The sequence below is a fragment of the Lottia gigantea genome, assembly GCF_000327385.1.
Source record: "Lottia gigantea unplaced genomic scaffold LOTGIsca_3, whole genome shotgun sequence".
Lineage (NCBI taxonomy): Eukaryota > Metazoa > Mollusca > Gastropoda > Lottiidae > Lottia > Lottia gigantea.
Window position 1 is genome coordinate 3,244,655 of NW_008708986.1, and position 24,956 is coordinate 3,269,610.

At 32.0% G+C, this 24,956-nt stretch overlaps 2 protein-coding genes across 2 annotated transcripts; one reads left to right on the plus strand and one right to left on the minus strand.

Annotated features, from left to right (window-relative positions):
* Positions 1-341: 341 nt before the first annotated feature.
* Positions 342-12,084, plus strand: LOTGIDRAFT_209399 (hypothetical protein). Its single transcript, XM_009057231.1, has 18 exons — positions 342-501; positions 2,329-2,392; positions 2,726-2,837; positions 3,293-3,441; positions 3,866-3,946; positions 4,191-4,352; positions 4,691-4,755; positions 5,023-5,135; positions 5,328-5,418; positions 6,347-6,476; positions 6,790-6,899; positions 8,158-8,285; positions 8,469-8,539; positions 8,806-8,907; positions 9,498-9,631; positions 9,824-9,869; positions 10,230-10,442; positions 11,550-12,084. Exons 1-18 carry the CDS (start codon positions 416-418, stop codon positions 11,673-11,675), a joined length of 1,983 nt encoding a protein of 660 aa, XP_009055479.1. The 5' UTR covers positions 342-415; the 3' UTR covers positions 11,676-12,084.
* A 6,047-nt stretch (positions 12,085-18,131) lies between these two features.
* LOTGIDRAFT_228614 (hypothetical protein) lies at positions 18,132-22,667 on the minus strand. The gene is made up of 7 exons (XM_009057232.1): positions 22,172-22,667; positions 21,282-21,436; positions 21,050-21,078; positions 20,430-20,480; positions 19,493-19,588; positions 19,185-19,260; positions 18,132-18,480 (listed from the first exon to the last, which is right to left on the minus strand). The coding sequence occupies exons 1-7, from the start codon at positions 22,317-22,319 to the stop codon at positions 18,379-18,381; spliced, it is 657 nt and encodes a 218-aa protein (XP_009055480.1). The 5' UTR covers positions 22,320-22,667; the 3' UTR covers positions 18,132-18,378.
* Positions 22,668-24,956: the final 2,289 nt, after the last annotated feature.

Here is a 24,956-nt window from a genome sequence, read left to right on the forward strand (position 1 = left end):
TCAGAGAATGCCGGTGTCAGTCACAACACAGAAAAAAAACACACAATTTACGAGTCACCAACTGACCAAGATGTTGACTTATTACACAATATCTTTTTTTCAATTTCTCAATGAAGATCCTTCCAACTTTGTAGAAGAAACCCAGAAATCAATTCCAAGTCGCAACAATATATGAGTACATCAGATCAAGCATGGAATTAGAAAAATGATTACTCTTTGACAGGAAATTATCTGACACAATTTCTATTTTCTCGTCCACGAAGCAGTTTGATGTCAGTTCCGGTTCTAAACCGGAAGTTTGTTGAGTTATCTTTCCTGGCATGTTTTCATTTAAGGAAACTAAAGAAGGTTGACAAAATGTCTGCGCCCATTAGAAATAGATGTTTTTAAAGATTATAAGTTTATATGAATCAAAATGAAAAGCTGGTGTCAGACTTTTATGAAACATTGCATACTGAGAGACCAATTGTTTAACACGTCTAAACTTAATCTAAGCAGGAGGTACCTTATAAAAAGAACACTTTACCAGTCAACTGGTCTACACATCGTCTCGTCTAAACAATATTTGACCTGGGAACTCGTCTAAAAATGAAAACTCATCAACATTCATTTTGTGATTATAGACCTCATTTACAAAAGTCATATGAGCAGATATAATGAAATCTGATCAAAAAAACCCATTGGCATTGATTTTAGAGAGACCATTTATGATGGGGTTAGGCCATTTATTTACATAACAACATTAATTTGTTATGTGACTTATTTATTATTATTGTCAGCATGAAGTCTTTAGCCTACTTGTTAGTTTTGACACTGTCGACTTTGTCTGTAAGACTATACAGACTGGCTGGAAAAAGTAGTACTAATCATAGTATCTTAGACCGTAAAGTTAGTAGTAAATTGAATGAACTTGTTATACAGTGGTGTAACCTATTTTCGTGGATATAAGGATTCAACACCGAATTTCGTCAAAGTTAAAAAAACGAAAAAAAAATTTTATGTCTTACATGTTTCCTCAGATATTCTACAAAATAATACAAATTGGTTTCTTTCGATTTTCTTAATGAATCCTTCACTTTGACCCATATTTCATGAGCAATCAACTCGGGAACGGCGGCAGAATGCGTCACCTATTTTTCTGTACAATGTTTGATCTATAAATAAGTCTAGATAAACACGTTGTATGGATACTGGGTGGTATAATTAACTTCTCTTAGTATTTATCTTTAATATCAATACATTATAACTAGTGACAATTCATTCAAAAAACCACGATTTAAAAAAAAAATAGTGACTGACAAAATAAGATACGTAATTTATTGATTTATTGCTAAAAGTCACTGAAACAACATAAGAATATGATCCACTTTGTGTTCCATAGAAATTTTCTGCTGACACGGAATCCGCTAGTTAATCACGTGACTTCATTCGTTGGATTATATTCTAGCAGACGACATTTGGAATTCCGATTACCGCTCGGGATTATAATGAAATTCGGCCGATAAAAAATGGTGACGTTTGGTAATAAGTGAAATCCGCCATTTTGTATTTTTCAAAGTATACATTAATACATTTTACCTTGCTTGCAACTACTGGATTCATTCTACTAGCTGATATTGTACAAAAAACCCATGTTTATTAAAACAAACTAATGCGGAGGTCGCGCAAGGTCGCTCACGTAAATTGTTAATCATTTCCGAAAATTCACGAATAATAGGTTTCCACGAAATTAGGCTACTCGACTGTATACACTTTTATTTCAAATGATTTGTGAAGTTGATTTGCTTTTTAATTTGTAGACCAGTAGTTGGTAGGTTGAAGACGTTTTATCTATAGACGTGATGACTGAACACCACAATTTTTACAAAATGACATTTTGCCATAAATTGAATTACCAACCCAAAAATAGTACCGGTACTAAAACTCCTAGATATTTTTTGAGTTGATGAAAATGTCATTATTATTTGTAAGCTTAGATAATATATTTGTACCAAATTTTCAGTCTGAACAGTGGGTCTTTTTTCATGACAATTTTCAATCAATGGAAAATCTATTTCGTAAATGGCAGAGAAGTTTCAAGTCTGAGTTAACTGTTGTCAGATGGTTATGATATCTCTTTTCACCCTTGACATAGTTTTGCTTAAGGGATACATCTTGATTATATTAATAGGCATATGCCTTGATATATTCTCAACATGCTTAATAAGCTCAGTTTTTTTACTATGTTATTACTATTAGTAATCTGATGAAATCAATATTTATGCAATGTTTTATTTTGATTTAAGTACCAATATTGCATAGAGATGTTCGTTTATTTGTATTTGCTAGGTTGGTTTTTGGTAGATATAGTTCAACCAATAGAGATCCAAGTGACAACAGTGGTGATAGAAAGGTATACTACAATATAATTTCTCATCATTTCTGTATATCATTACATTTTATTTGTTCATAGACAGTTTGGTGTGGCTGATAAAGACAAGCTAAGCTAGGCAATGTTCAATGATTAAAAGATTTTGCCAGAACAGTCTCAGAAAAGTTGAAAATTACGTGGAATCTTACAAAGCTTGATGCACAGAGGCCATAATTTACTGCCCTATCTCACAGGCACTTTTTTCACTCTCCCTGACCTGCATGCATGAAAAATGTAGAATTTAAAGGTACCGTTATTCATGAATGTGGCCTGTACCTATTAAGCACCAAATCATTTGTCCATGTTAATTTTTAGGTGAGAAAAGATCTATCTGAATACCCAACAGAGAGAATACGGAATTTTAGTATAATAGCTCATGTAGATCATGGTAAAAGCACACTAGCTGACAGACTTCTAGAAATCACAGGTATTTGAGGATCCAGTTTTACTTTTTATTCAATTCAGTTCTTTCATTTTGTTAACTATAAGAGTTCAGTCACACTACAGGGCTGAGCATAGCAGTAACGACATTAGTATCTTATTAGTTTTCAATGCACAGATGCTTAGCTGTTTATACAGCAAGCTGGGTGTCGCAGAGGTGAACAGAACAACTGGAAATTTGACTGTATGTTTTTCCAATTTCCGGTAGCAACTCACACACGAAATCTCCTATATCAATTGCTTTATATCTGTTTATATGTGAACACTCCACTGTCCTCTACTCTTCTCTGCACCAACCTGATCTGCCTGTAGTGTGAACAAGTCCTTAGACAAAAATTTTATCAAAAAAAAAAAACTGAATAAAAAAAAATTATTTTCCATATTTTAGCATTTGATTTATATTCATGATAATGTTGTTAAGTTATTATTTTATTATTCAAGGCACCATTCCTAAAGATGATAAAAATAAACAGGTTCTAGATAAGTTACAAGTAGAAAGAGAAAGAGGTATTACAGTTAAAGCACAAACTGCATCCTTGTTATATAATTATAAAGAAGAGGAATATTTATTAAATCTTGTTGATACACCAGTAAGTTAGATATTTGATTTGAAGGAGTATAAATCAATGCTTAGATTAGAGATGTGTCTTACAATAAATAACATAGAAAACATAAGTCGTTATCTGTGGAAATACATCTTTCTTTCTTTGGTATAAAAGTTCTGATTCAAACATTCCTGTTGTATCTTGTTGCATATTGACTTCAATTTACCTTGAAGATGTAGATGTTTGTCAGGTATCTTCAAGTATTGTTATACAAGCATGTGATATGATACACTTATAGTGACATTTATTATTGCAGTGTATCAATTTACCAATGTATCATGTTAGCACTAGTTAAAAGTGCTTTGATATTGATATTACAGTAAGATATTTGAAGATCTGTATAGACATTCCTAGCCCTATCAAGGAAGACTATATGTGCCATATTTGATGGATTAATGTTATTTTGTAGGGTCATGTAGATTTTAATTATGAAGTAGCTAGATCATTATCAGCTTGTCAAGGTGTTATATTGTTAGTTGATGCCAATCAGGTTGGTGTATAATACTGTTATCTTTTATTCTTACAGCTATTGAAGAAAGTTATTTTATCTCTTTGCATCATTCTCCGCTATTAAAGAAATCAAATGTAGTGAAATTGAGTTTCGCATCCTTATTTTAATTTTAATTAAAATTTTAATTGTTAAGTATATTAAGATCTCATTATCACAACCTTGCTTCCTTGTTTTATTTCATCATGTTTTTTCTTAATAGTTACATATGAATTTCTGATTGCAGGGTGTACAAGCTCAAACTGTAGCCAATTTCTATCTAGCATTTGAGAAAGATTTAACTATCATACCAGTATTAAATAAAATAGATTTACCTGGTGCTCAACCTGATGTAGTCATTCAACAAATTAAATCTTTATTTGATATAGAAGATAAAGATATATTTAGGGTAGGTTTACTATATAATTCAGTGATTTTAATGATGGAACTACCAAATGATAAAATCATTAAGATTAAAGTATGATTTCATCAAAGGCAATGGACCTTAGTAAATTGTCTTATTGAAAGAAATAACTTCATCCAAATGAAATGGAGTGGAGTTCTCCATACTTCTATTCTGGCAACACCATTGCCCCATCCAAGCTATTTTCAATGTTCGCTTCTCATAAATATATCATTGGCCAGACTGTTCCATCTATGCCAGACAGGTCAAACTATGATTCCCTAGGTTAATTAGCAAACATCTGATTATTGAGACAACTATATTATATTTTTATTTTATTTAAGATATCTGCTAAACATGGTACTGGTGTAGAAGAATTATTAAAAACAGTTATAGAACAAATACCACCGTATGTATATTTCTTTAATCATTTCAATAATTGCTGGTATTTGATTGTACTAATAGAAATACAACATATTTTTGAAATTGCAATTTACCATTAACAGATGTACCACATATTTATGATTTTCATTTTGCTGTTAGATGTACCGCATGCTTCTAAATTTCAGTGCACTAATAGATGTACCATACATTCCTGAGATTTCATTATACAAGTAGATATTCCTGATATTTCAATTAACAATAATAGATGTATCACACATTTCTGATATTTCAGACCAAGTGGCAGTCGAGAAAATATTATGCGCACTCTTATGATAGACTCTGCATATAATCAATTTCGGGGTGTTATTGCTCTTATGTCTGTGATAGATGGTTCCCTGAAGAGAGGTAAGCTCATTTTCACGTATTTTTTTGTTCGACACCCTCATAGTGCACATTTCATAGCATACCCTTCTGATTGGTTCAATGTATCTTTTCAATCCATTGTAGAAAAAAATAATTGTTGCAAACAAATGTTTCTTTATACTCTTTTTTGAAATGAAAAACTATGATTTTTGCATGTAATGTTTTGTAATGCAGGTGATAAAATAACATCAATACACAGTACCAAAGTATATGAAGTACAGGATGTTGGATATATGCATCCTGATGAAGTTCCTACTGACGCCTTGTGAGTGATTGAATTTTTTAAAGATGGGTTCCCGTGTTTTCATTTATGAAAATGAAAATGCTAATACTTATATGAATAGATAGTAGAGTTGTTCTAATGATTTGGAAAAATACCAGTTTGTCTCACATTTCATAATTAATTCATTATTAGCTAAATTAAAAGAGAATAACCAGCAGAATTCCAATGAGTGACCTATCAAGAAAGATCAAAAAGTCTTTTTTTGTTTATCTAGACTGTACATACATGGACATTTATGATTGGTTAAAACTCTTAATCAATTGCAATAAGAACATAATGATATGATTAAGAATACATGATAATTCATTAGAAACACCAATGAATCAAATAGTTGGCTTAATTTGACACTAAAAAATAAGGGAAAGTCATCTTTAAATATTTCAATGATAGTACTGTCTATGTCATACAACATACTTTAAAAATTAGGAGAAGATACAATACCGTACATTTGTTTTTAAATTATTTTATATTTCTATTTTGATTCTTAAATCAAACATTTAAAAAACTATGGCAAACTAAAATTAGATTGCTTTTTGTCTGATATTTTCATCTCTATTGTAATCTAACAAGTTTTCTATCACAGTCTTTTATTCTAATAAGATATTTTTAACTAATCAAAGGGTGTCATGAAAGACTTTTTCCCTAATAACAATAACAAATTATAACCAATTAAACAAACTCAAAGTAGAGCAATATGACAGCATCTGTGGGTTTTGCTACCCCACAATTCATTATGTTATCATGGGTCTTGCATGACATACTTTGAATGGTTGAAAATGACGTCATAAGAACAGGACTGTGGTAGAAAATATGTTGGATTAAAATTGGATTACAAAAAATATCAGAAAAGAAAGTAAACAAAATTGTAATCTAATTTTCATTTGGTTTGAATACAACTATATATATGTAGATATGCTGGACAAGTTGGGTATGTGCTTTGTAATATAAGAGATTCTAAAGAAGCACAATTAGGAGATACATATTTTACACCAGGTACTAAGGTAGAGGCATTACCAGGCTTTAAATCATCTAAACCAATGGTAAGTATGATATATTGACAGTATACAGTATAAGTAAGCTTCAATCTCTAGATAGTACCTTCAGATTTTTGACCTACTTTCAGTGATGATGTAGATCAAAGCGGGTAAATGTTTCGTTGAAATGCAGCAGTTAATGAATACCCTATTTGCTTCAGGAGTGCACATTGTAGATCCCTCAACAGTTGGCTATAAAAAATGAAGCATATTTACTTCTTTGCGTTCTGCATGGAAATGCCAGTCTCCATAAGCCGGCCCCGTAGAGAAAAACTATGTACTGTTTTCCATTATCTGTTTTCTATAATGTCAATTTTAGGTATTTGGTGGTATATATCCTTCAGATCAATCAGAGTTTCATAATTTAAAATTAGCTATAGAGAAATTAACATTAAATGATCCGAGTGTAGCAGTACATACAGATAACAGGTAAAATATTTCTTTATTCTTATGATTAATGATACCTTAAAAGATCAAAAGACCTTCTATGGTTATAATTTCTTATATGACTATCTCTAGTTATCATTGCTGAAATGACCTTTTTCCTGGTATGACTTTTGTAAACTCTTTTATGATTATTATTTCTGAAAAGACCTTCTTTCGTTATCATTAGAAATTGACCTCTCGTTTTCATTTCTGAAATGACCTTCTCTGGTTATCATAACTGAACTGACCTCTAGTTATCATTACTGAAATGACCTTCTCTGGTTATCATTTCTGAAATGACCTTCTCTGTTTATCATTTCTGAAATGACCTTCTCCAGTGTTATCATTTTTGAAATCACATTTTCTTGGTATCATTCTTGAAATGACCTTCTCTAGTTGTCATTTAGATACTGACCTTCTCTAGTTATCATTTAGATACTGACCATCATTCATTATCATTTAGATACTGACCTTCATTCATTATCATTTAGATATTGACCTTCATTCATTATCATTTAGATACTGACCTTCATTCATTATCATTTAGATATTGACCTTCATTCATTATCATTTAGATATTGACCTTCATTCATTATCATTTAGATATTGACCATCATTCATTATCATTTAGATATTGACCATCATTCATTATCATTTAGATATTGACCTTCATTCATTATCATTTAGATACTGACCTTCTCTAGTTATCATTTGGAACTGGCCTTCTCTGGATATAATTTCTTTTATGACCTTGTCCAGTTATCATTTCTAAAATGACTTTTTCTTGGTATCATTCCTGAAACGACCTTCTGGTTATAATTTCTGAAATGACCTTTGCCAATTATCACTTGTTGTTATAGTCAACTCATTGTTTGTTATACCAGCCAATAAATCTTTGTGACTCTTTTCTGAATAAGAATAAAACTTCCTGTCCTCCTTCAATAAGATTTTAGAAGGTGTCTAGGAAATAAAACATTGTTTGTCATAGTATATAATCTTGTGCATGTATGACTTGAATTTCATGTGACATAATAAATATTTAGCCATGAACATAAACATTCTAATATTTAATCTTAAACCTGTTATTTAGGGTGGAAACCAAACTTAAAAACTTATTGTGAGTTAACCAATCTTGTAATAAATGATTGTCATAGAATTAATAATGTTGCATTTTAATGTATTATTTTGAACAAAAGATGATCATCATCATCAGGTTGAAGAAGTGATGAAATAATTGTGTTAACTTTGTTTTTTTTTTCAGTCCTGTGTTAGGTCAAGGATTCAGACTTGGATATTTAGGATTATTACATATGGATGTATTTAGTCAACGTTTAGAACAAGAATACAATGCCAATGTTATATCTACCATACCTAATGTACCTTATAAAGGTTAGTAGTTAACTCATTCTTAATTTCACAAGTGAACAAGGTTATACATGGCTTCTTTCTCTTTCTCGATTCTCCTGTAATCAATTCAATTGTTTTGAGGCAAATTTACATTGTATTCATCTGGCCTAAAGGTTTAACTAAAACAACACTGATAAAATAATGAATAAATGCTCTATTTTCTAGTCAAAGTGCATGGTGTTAAAAATATAAAGAAATATGGTTCAGAAGTTGTTACTATTTTAAACCCTATTCATGTAAGTTGCCACATGTAAGTCTATATTTCGATATTTTGATCAAAATATGAAATATTGTCCAAAAACAGTTTTAATTTGATTAAATCTATTTATGTGTGATAAAGGGTTTGTTTTCAGTTTTTTAGAAAGAAAAATTAAATTTTCACAATGGACAGGAGAATTGGTTTATACAATATCTTGTATTTTATTCCTCATAAAGATTGATTTGTGATCTTTGTTGAAATCAAAGAAGAAAGGTATTTCAATATGTTTCCAAATTTTTCTAGTTACCAAATGAAAGTATTATAGTTGAGATGTTGGAGCCAATGGTAGAAGGCAAATTATTATTCCCTGATGACTATCTTGGACAAATTATGGACTTGGTAATGGTCAGTATGATTATTTTTTATTCTTATACGCCCATACAATGTTATTAGTTATATAACTTCATCCGTTCATCTTCAATTATTTTTTGCAAACATTTTAGAAGGTACAATTCTTGACCTATATTGGTATGTGTATAATGTTTGTTCTACTCAAGCCATGCATGTTTTCTATATTTAGCTTTTTATGGCTAAAGCAATACCTCCTATTTCAACAAAACAAAGCATCAATATTCAGATACATTTGGAAAAGCAAAGGGACACAATTGATACAATCTTATTAAAATTAGATAACAATTTTTTTCTTAATTTTCTGATATTTTTAGTCTTCATTGTAATCTAAATAGATTTCTACCACAGGTCCTTCTCAAAGGTAGTGTAAAGACCAATCAAAGCATGTCATAGAGAACCAATTTCTTGATAAGATAAGGAATTGTGGGATATCGAAACCTAAAGTAGAGCAATATGACAAACGCTATTCTACAACTAATTTATCAAAAAATCAGAAAACAATAAAGAAATGAAATAATTGTCTAATTTTAATTTGATTACAATAACTTGGATCATAGAAATGTTATTATAATTTATATTTGTAGCAAAGTAGAGGTGAAATACTAGATCAGAAATATATAGATAATAAACGTTTATTAGCTAAAGTAAAACTTCCATTGAATGAAATATTGGTAGATTTTTTTGATATGATGAAATCTGTTACATCAGGTTATGGAAGGTATGTATGTCCCTCCCTAGTGGGGAACCACCAGCATTTTCTGTATATTAATGATATATAATGTCAAATTTTATTATTGATTTGGTTAATAGAGTTCTATCAGCGATTGGCATCATTTTTCAGAACAGAAAGTAAATAATCTGGCAAGTGTTTGGGTTCAATATTTAATTTTTGCTGTTTATTACATTACAGCTTTGATTATGAAGATGCAGGCTATGAAGTGTCCAATTTAGTAAAGGTAGGCTATTCTTTTATCACTTTTCTCTTTTTGTTACTGTGGTCTGGTGTTAGAGGTTGGTTATGAAATACTGTGTCATTCTGGGTTAACACTTTCTGGAATTGCAGGAACCACAGGTATCGTACATTGAATTGGAATGTCCCAAATAGAAATCCCTAATACACATAAAAAGGCTTGAAAACCTTTTACATTCTCTTTAAACTATATGTAGGCTTAATGGGGAAAATATTTTAAAAATTGGAAAATTGAAGTTTATAAACCTAAGATAACTCCCTCTATTGTGTATGGAAAACCACACCAAAAATAACTTGACTACATCCACAGTTCAGCTGATTATTATTATTGCTTTGATTATTTTAGTTAGACTTTTTACTGAACTCAAGACCTGTAGAAGAATTGTCTCTCATATGTCATCGATCACGAGCCAGAACTATAGCTACCAGGGTATGTGAGAAGTTAAAAGATGCTATTCCACCACAACTATTTTTAATATCAGTTCAAGGTGCTGTAGGTAGTAAAATATTATGCAGAGAAGATATTAAACCTTATAGAAAAGATGTTTTAGCTAAATGTGTAAGTATTTTATATCAAATTAAAATATTTAAGTATTGTATATTAATACTAAATATGTAAGTATTTTATATCAATACTGAATATGTAAGTATTTTATATCAATACTAAATAAGTATATCATATCAATACTAAATATGTAAGTATTGTATATCAATACTAAATATGTAAGTATTGTATATCAATACTAAATGTGTAAGTATATATATCAATACTATATATGTAAATATTTTATATCAATACTAAATATGTAAGTATTATATATAAATACTAAATATGTAAGTATTGTATATCAATACTAAATGTGTAAGTATTATATATCAATACTAAATATGTAAGTATTATATATCAATACTAAATATGTAAGTATTGTATATCAATACTAAATGTATAAGTATTATATATCAATACTAAATATGTAAGTATTTTATATCAATACTAAATATGTAAGTATTATATATAAATACTAAATGTGTATATCAATACTAAATGTGTAAGTATTATATATCAATACTAAATATATAAGTATTTTATATCAACACTAAATATGTGAGTATTTTATATCAAATGTCAAATATGTAAGCATTGTATATCAATACTAAATATGTAAGTATTGTATATCAATACTAAATATGTAAGTATTGTATATCAATACTAAATGTGTATATCAATACTAAATATGTAAGTATTTTATATCAATACTAAATATTAAGTATTTTATATCAATACTAAATATGTGAATATTTTATATCAAATGTCAAATATTTAAATATTGTATATCAATACAAAATATGTAAGTATTTTATATCAATACTAAATATGTAAATATTATATATCAATACTAAATATGTAAGTATTGTATATCAGTACTAAATGTGTAAGTATTATATATCAATACTAAATATGTCAGTATTATATATCAATACTAAATATGTAAGTATTTATATCAAATTCCAAATATGTAAGTATTTTTAATTATATAAATTCTAAATATGTAAGTATTTTATATCAAATGCTGAATTATATGTAAGTATTTTATATCATATTCCTAATATATAAAGTATAAATTTATTGATCTTGAATTAAATAATACTATTTATTTGTTTTCAGTATGGTGGTGATCAGAGTAGGAAAAATAAGTTATTAAAGAAACAAGCTGAAGGAAAGAAACAAATGAGAAAAATAGGTCGTGTAGAAATTCCTAAAGACGCTTTTGTTAAAATATTACGTAGATAACACTATTAGAATAATATGAACTAATGTGTTATATTTATAACTTAAACAACACCCTGCATTAATAGGCAGCTAGATTGTAGTGCATGAGTTAAAACCACTTTTATACAAGTACAGTCTGTGATGGTTTTCTTGATTAGCTCATCTCACGCTCATAACCTTCCAGTAACAGCAGGTCATGTTATTAATCCTCCAATACTAGACATTGTGGTGGAGTACATGAATGAGCAAAGTTATATTGGACTAGTTTATTTATTTTTATAAAGACATAAATGTTGTGTAACATGAAATTACACCATTTAGGATGAAAATAAGGAACTAGACTATGCTATGTATTACCCGAGATGTATAATATCATCAATCAAAAACAATAATGATTTTAAAATGAAATGAATAAAGTTTATTTCTCCCTTTTCTGTACCCGATTAGGCAACTTAAGACGGGCAAAACCATTCAGTGTGCAATGAAGGAAATCTTGCCAGGACTCTTTTTCGATTTCAAACTGTCACAGGATCTCTAACAGGACCTTGCTTTATTGTCCCATCTGAACGACTACAGGCTTTTTTAATGCCCAAATGGTTATATGGAAGTTGCGCTACCCCTCTACCCCTAGTCGCTAGTTAGGCTTTCTTTAATGAGTTGTACAAGAAGAGAAAAGGCCAAGCTCTCCTACCATATTGTGGTACTGTGTGGGGCACAGGGACATTTTAGACTATCCGGAAATGTTTTGATTGACTCAATAATGATTCAGCTTTGTAAAAATACCAAAAGTTATGTCAAATTTGGCATTTGTCCTGATGAAAATTCTGAAAAACTAACAATCCAAAATGGATTGGCGCAACTGCCATGAAAAGTGACATTTTATGTCTTGCTCTAAAAGTACCGATATCCCATCCATATAATTATCACGTCCGAGCAAGCAACGGGTATGGCCAGGAACAAATACAGTTAATATTCAGATAATAAAAATCAATTAAAACAATTCATTTAAAACTTAGTTCAAAGATAATGACTGCTTCTTAACATTAATTAACTTTACGAGTTATTTCCTGTATAAAGTTGACAGTGATACAATCACACATAATCCCACTATTACTATATACGGCCACCTAAAATAGATAAGAAAGAATTCAAAAAACGCTTCAACTTCATCTTCACAATGTCAAACTATTAATAATTAGCTTTATACCTTGACTACAATAGCCACCTACTGTGTAAATGAAGTCATTTGATTGGATTGTATGCATAGGAATAAAACGATCAGTCTGTAAACAATAAGCCAAATTAATGTTTCCAGTCTAGGGCTCCAATTAGCTGTATTCGCTAACGTATAATCCAGTCAAATCGCTGCATTCTATGATACAAGAAAGGTGGCTATTGCAAGGTATAAGACGAAGTTCGTAATAGCTTGACATTGTGAAAATGGCTCAAGGCCTCTTTTCTAAAATTGAAAAAAAAATTCGATTCGGCTCTTGAAAACAATGGCTCAGTTAGATGAGTGGGGGCCTCTCCCATAATAATAAGTTATAATTAAAAAATTAGACATATATATCTAAAGTAAACAAATTATGAACATACAATTCCTCTAGTTTAAGTTCAGTATAAGAAACATCGTGAACAAATATACTCTGAGCATAAATTGAACAACAATTTCTGTAAGACTGGTTTCCACAACAGAAATAATCGTTTCTAAACCACAATTTTAATCTTCTTGGACACAGAAAACCTGCCTGTAGCCTCCCGATAGAATCATTGTATTGGGGGCAATATTCACCCATGCCATCTGAAATTAAATAGTCTTGCGTTTAGAATGTGTTATTTGAAGGCTCAATGAAGACAGACCATAATAAGTGAGAGACATTATCGCCCTTGAGACCAAAAATTGATATCTTGTCAGTTTTCAACCGAATTTCATAATACATGTTTTTTGTATATATAATTCAAAATAGAGCAGCGGTCAGGATCAGTTTGATCAAACAAACTTGGTACCAATTGAGGAGTGAATGGTCTTGTAGAAAATGGGACATATGAAGAACTGGACGTCTGTCGGGACTGGGACAGGTGGGCTCAACACTTAGGCGTGTCTGGTTGGAAAAATGCAGCGGGTAATTTGTCTTTCTGGTATTGACCATTCTGTACTCAAAATTTGATGAAATTTGTTTATAGATTGAAGTTTCGGCCAATTTTGGACATATAGTCAGTCGATATTTCACAGTGGAAAGTGTGTTCATATCAAGTGTAAAATTATAACAAAAATTTTATATTCGTATCAACCCAAAACCATTATTAGACTCAGCAGTCTAGGCATAAAAAAGGTTTGCGATTCGATTGACCAACAACAGTGAGGTGACCAAGAACCCCCCGTCCAGTCCTTTTGATGATTGTTATATGGTATTCTGTAACAAGATTCCTTTTTTTCAGATTTTAATCCATAATAGAGTTAATATTCAATACTTAGTTACTGAAGTTTTATTTAAAAGCTTTTAAAGATGGGTTTCCTTATATTTTTGGTGTCAAATCTTTAAAGGAAGGATGGCTTAAGTAATTGATTTCTGGATGTCAAGAATGTCCGGAAGAATTTTGTGTTTTTTTGGGGTTTTTGCTTAAAACTTCGACAGTTGAATTGGATAAGCTGATGCCCCTTGTTCAGTTCCTGACGACAATGTGTCGAGCTTATGTATTACAAGGTTCAACGAAGCAATTGGGTGAACAGGCATGGAAAGCTGATCTGACTTCCTAGGCTTGGTCGCACGTTGAACGAAAGCTGCTCCAGACTGGTATGTGCTTGAAATGTGGAGTGTCCTGTTGGTGCGTGTTAGGTGTTTGTGGTGCCAGGATTTAGTAGATACCTAGGTGTTAAACCTCTTAATGTAAGACAAGGTGGTGTACTGAGCTATCAATTGGGGTTAGGTAAGTCATCATCTGGCAATCAAGCCAGTTGGGATTTGGCTATCCTTTGGCCACCCACCAATTCTCGTTTCCCTTTCTCTTTCTTTAAGGTCGTAAAGGAATCTATTGTTTTGTGACTTAAACCAATGCTTTCATTGAGACTCGTCTCAATAACACTAACACTGATTAATAACCACGACTACCACCTTATCCCTTACTTACTTATTGCAATCATTGGTTAAGGGTTGAAAGTGTGGAGTAATAAGTAAGTTAAAAGCAACACACAACGCAAGAGCAGCAAAAGATCATATAAATACGATACAGTAACACAAATATAATAGAAATTCAAAGTCACAAGTAAGTTAGTCGGATATCATAATAGATATAATTGGACATGGATCGAACCTTTTGTAATGAAGACTTTAAAGCTTACTGGTGTGAAAGTAATTGTATATGTATACAGTCAGATCTTTAAGTCTTTCTTTCTGCACCTTAGAATCATGAAAATTAAATATGGTGTTAAAGCTGTAACTGCAGACATTGTACTGGTTATTTATTCTTTGACCACCATCGCCACTTTGTGGAATCAAGTTTTGGGTGTGTGAGTTTGGCGGGTAAAATGTAGTGCTTTGATTTAGCCCAAATATTACGCCGTTTTTAAAGGCCCTCATTCACGATCATACTCGATCAATGTTTTATTTTCAACTTTTTTCATTTTGATCAAGATATTTGATTTGGAAGGATCTCTCACACTGGCAATAGAGGATACTCCAAACCGAAAAGAGGAATTATTGATCAATATTGACACTGCGCCCTCACACAGTCGTTTTAATTGACAAGCTGTCAATAAATATCAAAGTAACTTTGATCCGTCAATAGTTTTCTTCAATGATATTGTTTCAATTAATTTGCCATCAATATCCCCCGTACACGATCATTATTATATACGCCCACATGGAAATATAGACGTATATTGCCGTCATCCGTCCGTCCAAAACTGCTCGTAAACACTCTAAAAGACACAATTCTTGACGGATTTTGACTTGGTGTGAGTGTTCGTAATCACCCAAGGAGGAACCCTATTGAATATTTAGTATAAGTTATTGCCCTTCTAACTTCTTTTTAGCTCAAACATTCTAGAAGGGACAATTCTTGACGGATTTTGAAGAAACTTAGTGGGAGGGTCCGTAATCTCCCAAGGATGAACCCTATTAAAAATAAAAAGAATCGAAAAATATTAAGTATGAGTTATTGCCCTTGTTCTTGAAAATGCGTTCAATTTTTAGCTCGTAAATACTCTAGAAGGCATAATTCTTGACGGATTTTGACGAAACTTGGTGAAATTGTCTATTTTCACCCATGGATGAACCCTATCGAAAAATGTTTCATTAGAGTTATTGACCTCGTTCTTGAAAACGCTTTCAAATTTTAGCTCTTAAACACTAAAAGGCATGATTCTCGCCGGATTTGACAAAACTTTGTTTTATTATTCAGTACCGCACTGAAGGTTGAATATTTGCCTTCTAGAGTTTCCATGAGCTAAAAATTAATCAGGTTTTCAAGAACAAGGGCAATAACTCATACTCAATATTATTCAGTATCGCCCTAAAGAGTTCATAAGAAGTGGATGACTGAAGGTTGAATATTTCATACTGGTGATTGTTATTGTACTGCTAAATATTTATATTTAAAATCAAAGCTGCCGGTGGGCGTATATTACCTTGTCAGGGAAGCTATCTTTGTATTTTGATTCAATTTGATCATAGCACTTTGGGGCGTATAATGCTGCGAGTAAGTTGTCAGGTATTGGCCATCCTGTACTCTCTGAGAAAGGCTCAATAAAAAGTGGTACCAACAATATTAATTTGTTATTCTATGTTAGTGTCTGGTTGGACCAATATAGCCAACCATGTGTCTGTCGTGCACCATTTTTTTTCCAGTGTCCTGTATGAATTACCTGTCCGTTTTATATAACATATATTTTTGCCTCATTTCAATGTCTGCATCGAAAAGTCCCGCAGACATCCAGTTTTTCATTTCCTACAACCATCATTCTCTACGACCTACGTGATCCTGCAATTGGCTCAACGTTTTTATCTTTTTCTCACAGAATTTGTGAACGGCCGAATCTGGAAGCAACCTTTTTTTTTAGCAGAATTGTATTGTCTTACCTTTAGGTATTAACTTCATCACGATAGTCTATATTTCAGTCAATCTATCCTATTTATTCTCATTTAACATTCTACAGAACCTTACTTTTTTCTCCGTTCAATAATAGACATTCTCCGGACATTTCTATTTTCTTTATCAACAATGCTGACTTCTATGCTTATAATTTCAATAGTAGAAATTATCTGAAAATAATATTCTCATAGATACTTTGGCGTCGTATTTAGCGAGAGGTATGAGGATTTTCTAAACCACTTTTAGAATGCGAATGTCGTTCTCTGATTGGTTAAATAGACCTTATAGTAAAAAGATTGATTAGACATCTTGAATAAATACGCCTTAAACGTGTACAATTCCGTGATATTGATTCAAAAATAGATCCAGCAAATGTTTTGATATTGGACAACAAAAGATCATTCGCTAACTTTGATGTACGACAAATTCCGGTTATTGATTGATACAGTACATTCATCTGAGATATCTTAATAATCCAATCAATGTCAAAACGACAGTTACAATCAGTGGAAATGGTTCTATCGATAATAATACCTTTTTATTTAACCCTCGGGCTATTATTGATGTCTATTTCCGATACAAGGCAGTGAAACTATTCTCAATGATTTAAACCATATGTAATTATTATATAGTTAAGACGTTAAATTGTTTTTTTTTCTGGAAAAGTCAACTTATTTCATAGATTTTTCTCAAAACTAATCAAAAAGAAAAATTACTGCTGCTCTAAAACCAGAAATAAGCATTCATATCTGTATGTTGCCAATTTCAAACATAGGCTACGCCAACGATCGGGTGACGCCAATACAGGGTTTGCGGATCTGTCTGTCGTGGAAATAGGTCATTTCTGGCGGGCAGCATTTTTTTGGGCAAAATCTCAGAACTAGGTTAGAAACTCGGGCAATGCAATCTCAAATGTTTCGCCCGACTTCTGACGTACACCTGGCTCGGCCACTGATCGTAACGAAATAAAGGCGCATTACATGCATGGCAAAGGCTGAGGTGTTTCCAGAATCATTGGCTAAGAGAGCCGCGTCACATAATTGTCAAGAAGGGCTCACTTTGTTCAATGATAAGGATTTTGAAAGTATAATTGACAGTGGCGGAGCCAGGTTTACGTCCGAGGGGGCGAGATATCTGAGATTGCCCGAATCTCTAACCTAGTTATGAGACTTTTGGCCGAAAAAGTTGCATTCGGGACTGCGAAGGAGGGTGGTGGGGGCGGTTGCCCCCTCTGCCCCTCCCTTTGGCTCCGCCACTGATAATTGATTTGTAATATTCCAAATTTCAGTCAGACGTCTGGGGTCTACAATTTCCAATAAAACGTTTTATGAGGTCACTATCACAAAGCAGCTAATGATATACGTGTATAGACATAAAACATTTAAAAACCGCTTTACATTTCCTTTAAATTTGAATATAACTAACAATTTATCAGTTTTTCATATACAAATCAAATTTTTCTGCTGCTATAACACCATCGTCCTGAGCCATCCTTCATTGCGTTTAAAGTTTTGAAGTCAAATTAGATTATATGGACAACAAAACAATTTTGATATAAACTTGATACTTTTTACATTATGGTAAATTAAATTATATTACATAATTAATAAAAAAAATAACAATAATATATAAATTAATCTTTGATTTTCAAAATACTTCGTTTCTCTAAATCTTCCATTTCTTTTAAGATAAAGGCTATATTATATCGTAGTTTGTGAAATTGTGATATAGGTACCTGAAATAAAAACCAAAACTATATATTCATTCATTAAAGATTCGCACCAACGACCAGTGAGGTATATCGAAGAATTTTCCCACTTAGAATAATACTACCTCCCATTCATTTCTAAGAAAATATAATTGTTATAACATTTTGCCCTAAAATATGTGAGTGAAAGCAACGATTTGTATTTCTTTTTGTATAGGGCACAACCCCAAGACCCTCGCTGCATTTGAAATCTCAACCCCTATAGTTGTCCCATCAATCTGTCAGACTGCCAAATCTTTGTATATCAAGTTCCATTTGGCTGGTACTGCAACTTCCCAACAGACAACAATTATACCACTTGCTACTGACTGAGCTATTCCATTTAGTCAAGGCACAGATTTCATAATCGCTCTTTCCAGTCCCAGATTTCATAAAGATCTGGCTTTTCCTTCTTTCGGGCTTTTAAAAAAATGTCAATATCATTCACTGGTATTTCTGCATAATATTTAGAAATGCTCATCCATAGAATCCATAAACCAGGAAGTTCAAGATATTTTAAAATGTATTTCACTATCATGGGTACAGAATTTAAAGAAACATCACCATCACCTTACTTTGCCCTTTACAAAATCCTTCTAAAACTATCATTACTATTTTTAAGCTGACATTTATATACACATAAACTCCAACTTAAAAAGATTGGCTATTCTAATAAAAGAAATCTAACTTGCCTCAAATGATTGTATTGTTCCATCACTGAGTGTCATTTCCATCTGAATTGATGGTTCTAAAACTCTATTTAATACACTGTATAACACAGATAATATAAAACATATAAAGAAAACATGTCATCATTTGATCAGCAATCAGAAACAACTTGGGTTTTAAAATATGATAATAAGAAAAGTTCGATTTCTATATTTTTAATCCTCCATGTATGGATGATGAGTGGTTTTAACCTCAGAAAAAGATCATTAATTACAACATATTTTAGTCAGACTTAGAAAATTTCAAATTTTTATGATAATTTATCACCTACCTAGTTGATATTGCAACATCTACTCTCCATTTTAAATTGTCTAATCTAGTCATTCTTGGGCGCTGTTCATTGGAAAAGTTATCTATTTTTGGTCTCCTACAAAAATACAGTTCAATTTCAATACAATGAAAGTGTGTTAGTAATTTGTCATTTGCATGATTCTTCAGCTTATTGGCAAAGATTTGTGAGACAAACTGGTATTTTTTTTCCAAAAATAACACCTTTTTTATTGATATAAGCTTAAGTATAACTGAATGGAAATAAGGTTACCCATCTTCAACATTTTGACACAATTTTTCCAAAACAATGCAGCAAAGTAAGTGAAATAGTTTTTTAAAGGGGTATTCTGTTTTTTTGTAAAAAGTTTTCATTATTAAAAACATTGTAAATTAAACCTGAAAATATTTCTAAAGTATGCTATTTATATCTACGTATCTACTTGATCAAACTGAATTTGTTTTAAAAGGGTTAATTAAAAACAGAGAGTACGAACAATGTTTTTGATGTTTGACTTTTATAATGGCTTGATATTATTAGTTGAATCCTTCCGAATATGTAGGAGACACATTTCTCTACAATTAGGTGTATATTTCGTACAGTTGTTGTCTAACAGCTTCCAAAAATCATAATGAACTTAAAAATTTTATGTGATGTTTGTGAATACTTTTGGCGTTTAAAAATCAACAGCTGCAATTTTTAAGTTAAAACTTTCAGAATGTTAAAAGGGCATATTTCTCTAGATTTTGGTGTATAGTTTTCACCAATTTGAGCAAAAAATTTTTTCAACTTACAAAAAAAGCGGAATACCCCTTTAACCACTAGACAATGCTCTCATTTGTGAGTCCAGTCACTCACAGCATTTTACATACAAATAACTGGCTTATGATCAAGTAGGAATATAAGTCTTACTGATTGAAATGGTACTACTATAACATACCTAGAGCCATAAACTACACTAGATAAATCATTGTGAAATATCTCTGGTATTCTGAAATATAAAAAAAGATTACATATAAAAGAGACTTCTTACAAAATGACAAAAATCAAAGCTAGTAAGATTAATGGTTATTGCATGTTCCTTGAGCAAGACATTTATCACCTTTGCTTTCATAACCTGATATTCTTGTCATTAATGACTGATAAATTCTTTTGCACTCAGTTTATCCAATTAGTGATCTTATATCTAATCTTCATTTGGAGTAACCTTAACCATTTAAATCAATGACAAGAATAATAGGGTTTTGGAAGCAATGGTTAAATATTTTAAAAGTCATATGCCATTGCTAAAGTAACATGTTATAATTGTAATTGAACAGCTTATTCATTTAGAATGCCAGTCAGAGCGGTAACAAACCATATCATAACAAATCTTATTAGTATGTTAACAGATGGACCAAATCTGTAAAACTTGAAAAATAAAGTGTACTGTATAATACAATATACAAGATATTCATGCACACTGGGGTCCAATTTTAAACATAAACACATTCTTTAATATCACTACTGGAACTATTGAGTAATGGACAAAATAAATCTGGATGCAAGTTTATTACTTACTGCAGTTCATGCAAATCTTCAACAAACATCTGCAAAAAAAGTAAATACACATAAAAAGTATACACAATTTTTAATTTTTTTTAGTTTAAAATTCTTACTTTTCCAAAGTAAATCTTTCAAAATATAGAAATTTCAGATTGGAGAAATGGTATTATTAAAAACACTCAAAAAAGTAAGGATGTGTGATGGTCATACTGTATACTATTACCTCGTGAATAAAAATATAATTTACCTCTTGTTTGAGTGAAGTATGTTTTAAAGCCGATTTTAATAAGGTCATAAAACCTGCATAAATTATAACTATTGTTTCTTCAGATAAACTTTCACTTTCTAATCTCTTAATATCATCATATTCTATTTCATTTCCTTCTAAAGCTGCTACCAATACTGGAAATAATAATGTCCATTAAATTAATGTAGGCAACAATTGATTTTCAATGCAGAGTAGACCCCGACTCATTATTCTTGAGTTTAGATTTCTGGTGTTGCTAAACAAGGAGATGTATGTAGGCTTAAATAGGATTCGAGAGCAAGATTCTAACACAGGTTAAGATAGTAAATTCGTATTTTTCCAGTTTCTGGCTGTCAGTCACATAGGTTGAAGGAGCTGACATGTGCTAATTAATGGCACTGTCGGAAATTTTCCAAAATGCATAGGGCCTACTGTGTGACATTACCCAACATTTCCATAAGCCAATTCATGGGAAGAAATGTAGGCTAAGACCAATAATTTTCCATTCAATGCAACTCTGATATAGTACAGCCAAGCAACCTAATTTCGTGGAAACCTATTATTCGTGGATTTCCGGAAATATTTAATAATTTATGAGCGACCTTGTGCGACCTCTGCATTAGTTTGTTTTGATAAACATCGGTTTTCTGTACAATGTCAGCTAGTAGAATGAATCCAGTAGTTTCAAGCAAGGTAAAATGTATTAATGTTTACTTTGACAAATACAAAATGGCGGATTTCACTTATTACCAAACGTCACCATTTTTTATCGGTTTTTTATCAAACAAATTTCGGTGTTGAATCCTTATATCCACGAAAATAGGTTACACCACTGTACTATGCATGAAATACAGAATATAATCTGATTATTTTGATTTAAATCTAATTACATTTTAAAAGTTTTCTGAATAAATCTTGTTCTATTTTACTGATTGGTTTGATCATAGATTTGATTTCTTTTGGAACTCTCACACCAAAGAAAGGAGTTCGATCTGGTGCCACACTTTTACCAGAACCTTTCACTTGAATGATTGACATAGTGAAGTACTGGATTTACTCTCTTTGCAATAGTAGCCTGGCAGGTATATAATGGCCTGCAATTTACAAACAATAACAAGTTGTTTTCATTGACAATGTTGAGTGGAAATCAAACAACACAATGCGGGTCTTTATATGAGAGAAAACTGAAATTTAATCTGGACACTCGTTAAAGTTTTGGTTTTTTTATCGGAATGTCACTCAACTCTGATCATTATTTACAACAAAATACATGATTTTGTTAAAAAATATTATCACGAGACACTGCCCACTTTTAAAACCGGAAGTTTACATATATCGAAACTCTGTACCGCAGCAAAAAAAGAACGTTTAATTTTCCATCTTAAACTTAATATTCGATTCATAAGTATGCCCATGCTAAAGACATGTAATATGTCGTGTTTTATAATGTGAATATAAAATTTAAATGACGGATTTATTTACAAAAATTTTTATTTTGTAAACAAGAAATCCAAGATGGCGGACTCCATAAAAGCAAACAGGTACTTTCGTCAGGTTTTTATTACTTGTGCCTTTATCTTCATATCTTTTAAATTTGTTTTCGACGGAATTCGTTAACACGGATAGATGAATGCTTTAAGTGGATGATTTGGCAAGAATCACCTTAAAAATTGATGTCTTTACGTTTAACTCTTGAAAAGGGAGGCAATTCTTGGAATTTCAGACCACAAATAATTCGTTAAATTATTCCAGAGCCGTATATAGAGAGAGTCTGGCCAACTACGTCACAAGGCGCCATCTTGTTACCCTCTCTTATGTATGTCTATACAAAAACACAAAAAGAAGACAAATTTTGAATTTTAGCACTTTCCAAATATTAACCACCGAAATATTAAACCTGTAATATTCCATATTAAAATAGCTAGGGCCTAGCTGTATATTCTACAGCTATATGGAACAATAGGCTAATCACTAGTTATAGTTTATGCAACATATTTATAAGTAATATAATGTATAATATAATTCATATTGTTTTTGATCAATAGGCCCGTGTGCCTGACGACTGTCAAAACGGTGCATAAACTATAACCGATGATTTTTGTTACATAAAGCTTTAGAATATAGTGAAGTTAGTATAAAGGATTGAACTCCATCTTTGTCGAAGAAATTTAGTCATGAAAATTGCTCAAAGCAAGATGTGTACTATAAATCGTTATCAACAGAAACAGGCCCGTAACCAGACCAATGTGCCAAGGGGGGCGAATGCATTTGCACGGAGGCTGAAATAGCTGATAGAGACTGATTTCAGCTTCGATTGAGAACTTGTTTGAATTTTGCAGTGGAGGGGGAGGGGGGGGGGCGAAAATAATTTAAGGAAGCGCCGCCCCACCCCACTCCCCACCCCTATCTCTTTTACTTGTGGACCTGAACAGAAAAGGCTCATTATTCAGTTTCAATCAGCACAATTTATTTTATGTCATGAAGGCATGAAAGTTATATCACACCACTCAATAATCATCATTTCAGCTTTGAAACCATTTTGCTTCAGCTGTCGGCTGTTGTCCTGGCGATCTGTTTCTCTTTGACTGTCGTCGAAGTGATTCTGGAAGAGAAACCAAAATTTACACAAGTGACTGGCCCAAAAGGCTTAGTGTTCACATTATAGTCTAGACCCACAGTCTACATTGCCCTTCCATATTTTTCTGCGAATGTCAATAATGAAATAACATAAACAATGGTGGCGTTTCATTTGATCTCTAAAGGGGGTGGGGTAATACTGATAGGCATTTAGGAAATCAATGATATTGATAGGGAGAAGGGTGGTGGTGGGGGGTTTTGGGTTGAAAATCAGGACCAGCACAAATATTAGAGTTAGGAGCCATGGCCCCTTGCCACCGTACAAGCACCAATATGGTGCACACCTTTAAATTATACTGTTTGTTTTGGTGATTGGAAGTAAATAATACTAAATACTAAAAAAGTAAATAGTCTTAGAATTTCACATTTATAGAAAAACATAAATCGATCGATTATGTGTAGGCCTATCAGAAATGTTGTTGACAGTGTCTCAGAAGCCATGGTGCATGCTCCTCGTCTAGGCCTAGGTTTAGATAGCCAGTGCGTGGAAAGAAACCCTCTCACAAAGTTTTCATATCTATTATATCCAGTTTTTAGACCTGAACATAACACGATTTGCAAAACCCCTGAAATCATCGAATGTACTTACATCGCATAGAAAAGAGTTGTCGTGGGGAGTCCAGTCGGATCGTTTGACCTTTACTTCCCATTCTCTGCGTCTCCTTTTATCCTTAGGGAACCTGTGCATCACTATACCTTCTCCAGATTTGACAGAGCATTTCTATGCCACACATCGAGGCATTCTGTTGCCAGACAAGACCAGGAATTAGGCTTAAACAACGTAAAGAATACCCAGGCTCCTACGCCTAAACGTCGCGGGAAGGGTAACAATATGGCGGCCTTCAATCACGTGACCGCTCTGCGCCAATCATGGTTCAGCGCGGCGAGATCACAAGTTGGCCAGACTCTCTCTATATACGGCTCTGAGTTATTCCAGAGCCGTATATATACGGCTCTGAGTTATTCATTTGTCATTGACTTTTTTGTGATACTTTTATATTGTCATCATCTCCAATTCGTTATTCTTTCATTTTTATT

Bases quoted from the DNA above. Each gene is read 5' to 3' on its own strand.
- LOTGIDRAFT_209399 (XM_009057231.1), top strand. From the start codon at position 416: ATGAAAAGCTGGTGTCAGACTTTTATGAAACATTGCATACTGAGAGAC. The intron at 502-2,328 runs GTACCTTATAAA...TGTATTTGCTAG, and splicing joins AAACTTAATCTAAGCAGGAG to GTTGGTTTTTGGTAGATATA. The intron at 8,286-8,468 runs GTTAGTAGTTAA...TCTATTTTCTAG, and splicing joins ACCTAATGTACCTTATAAAG to TCAAAGTGCATGGTGTTAAA.
- LOTGIDRAFT_228614 (XM_009057232.1), bottom strand. From the start codon at position 22,319: ATGTCAATCATTCAAGTGAAAGGTTCTGGTAAAAGTGTGGCACCAGAT. The intron at 20,481-21,049 runs GTAAGTAATAAA...TTTATATTTCAG, and splicing joins GAAGATTTGCATGAACTGCA to AATACCAGAGATATTTCACA. The intron at 18,481-19,184 runs GCAAGTTAGATT...TTTTTATTTCAG, and splicing joins GAACAATACAATCATTTGAG to GTACCTATATCACAATTTCA.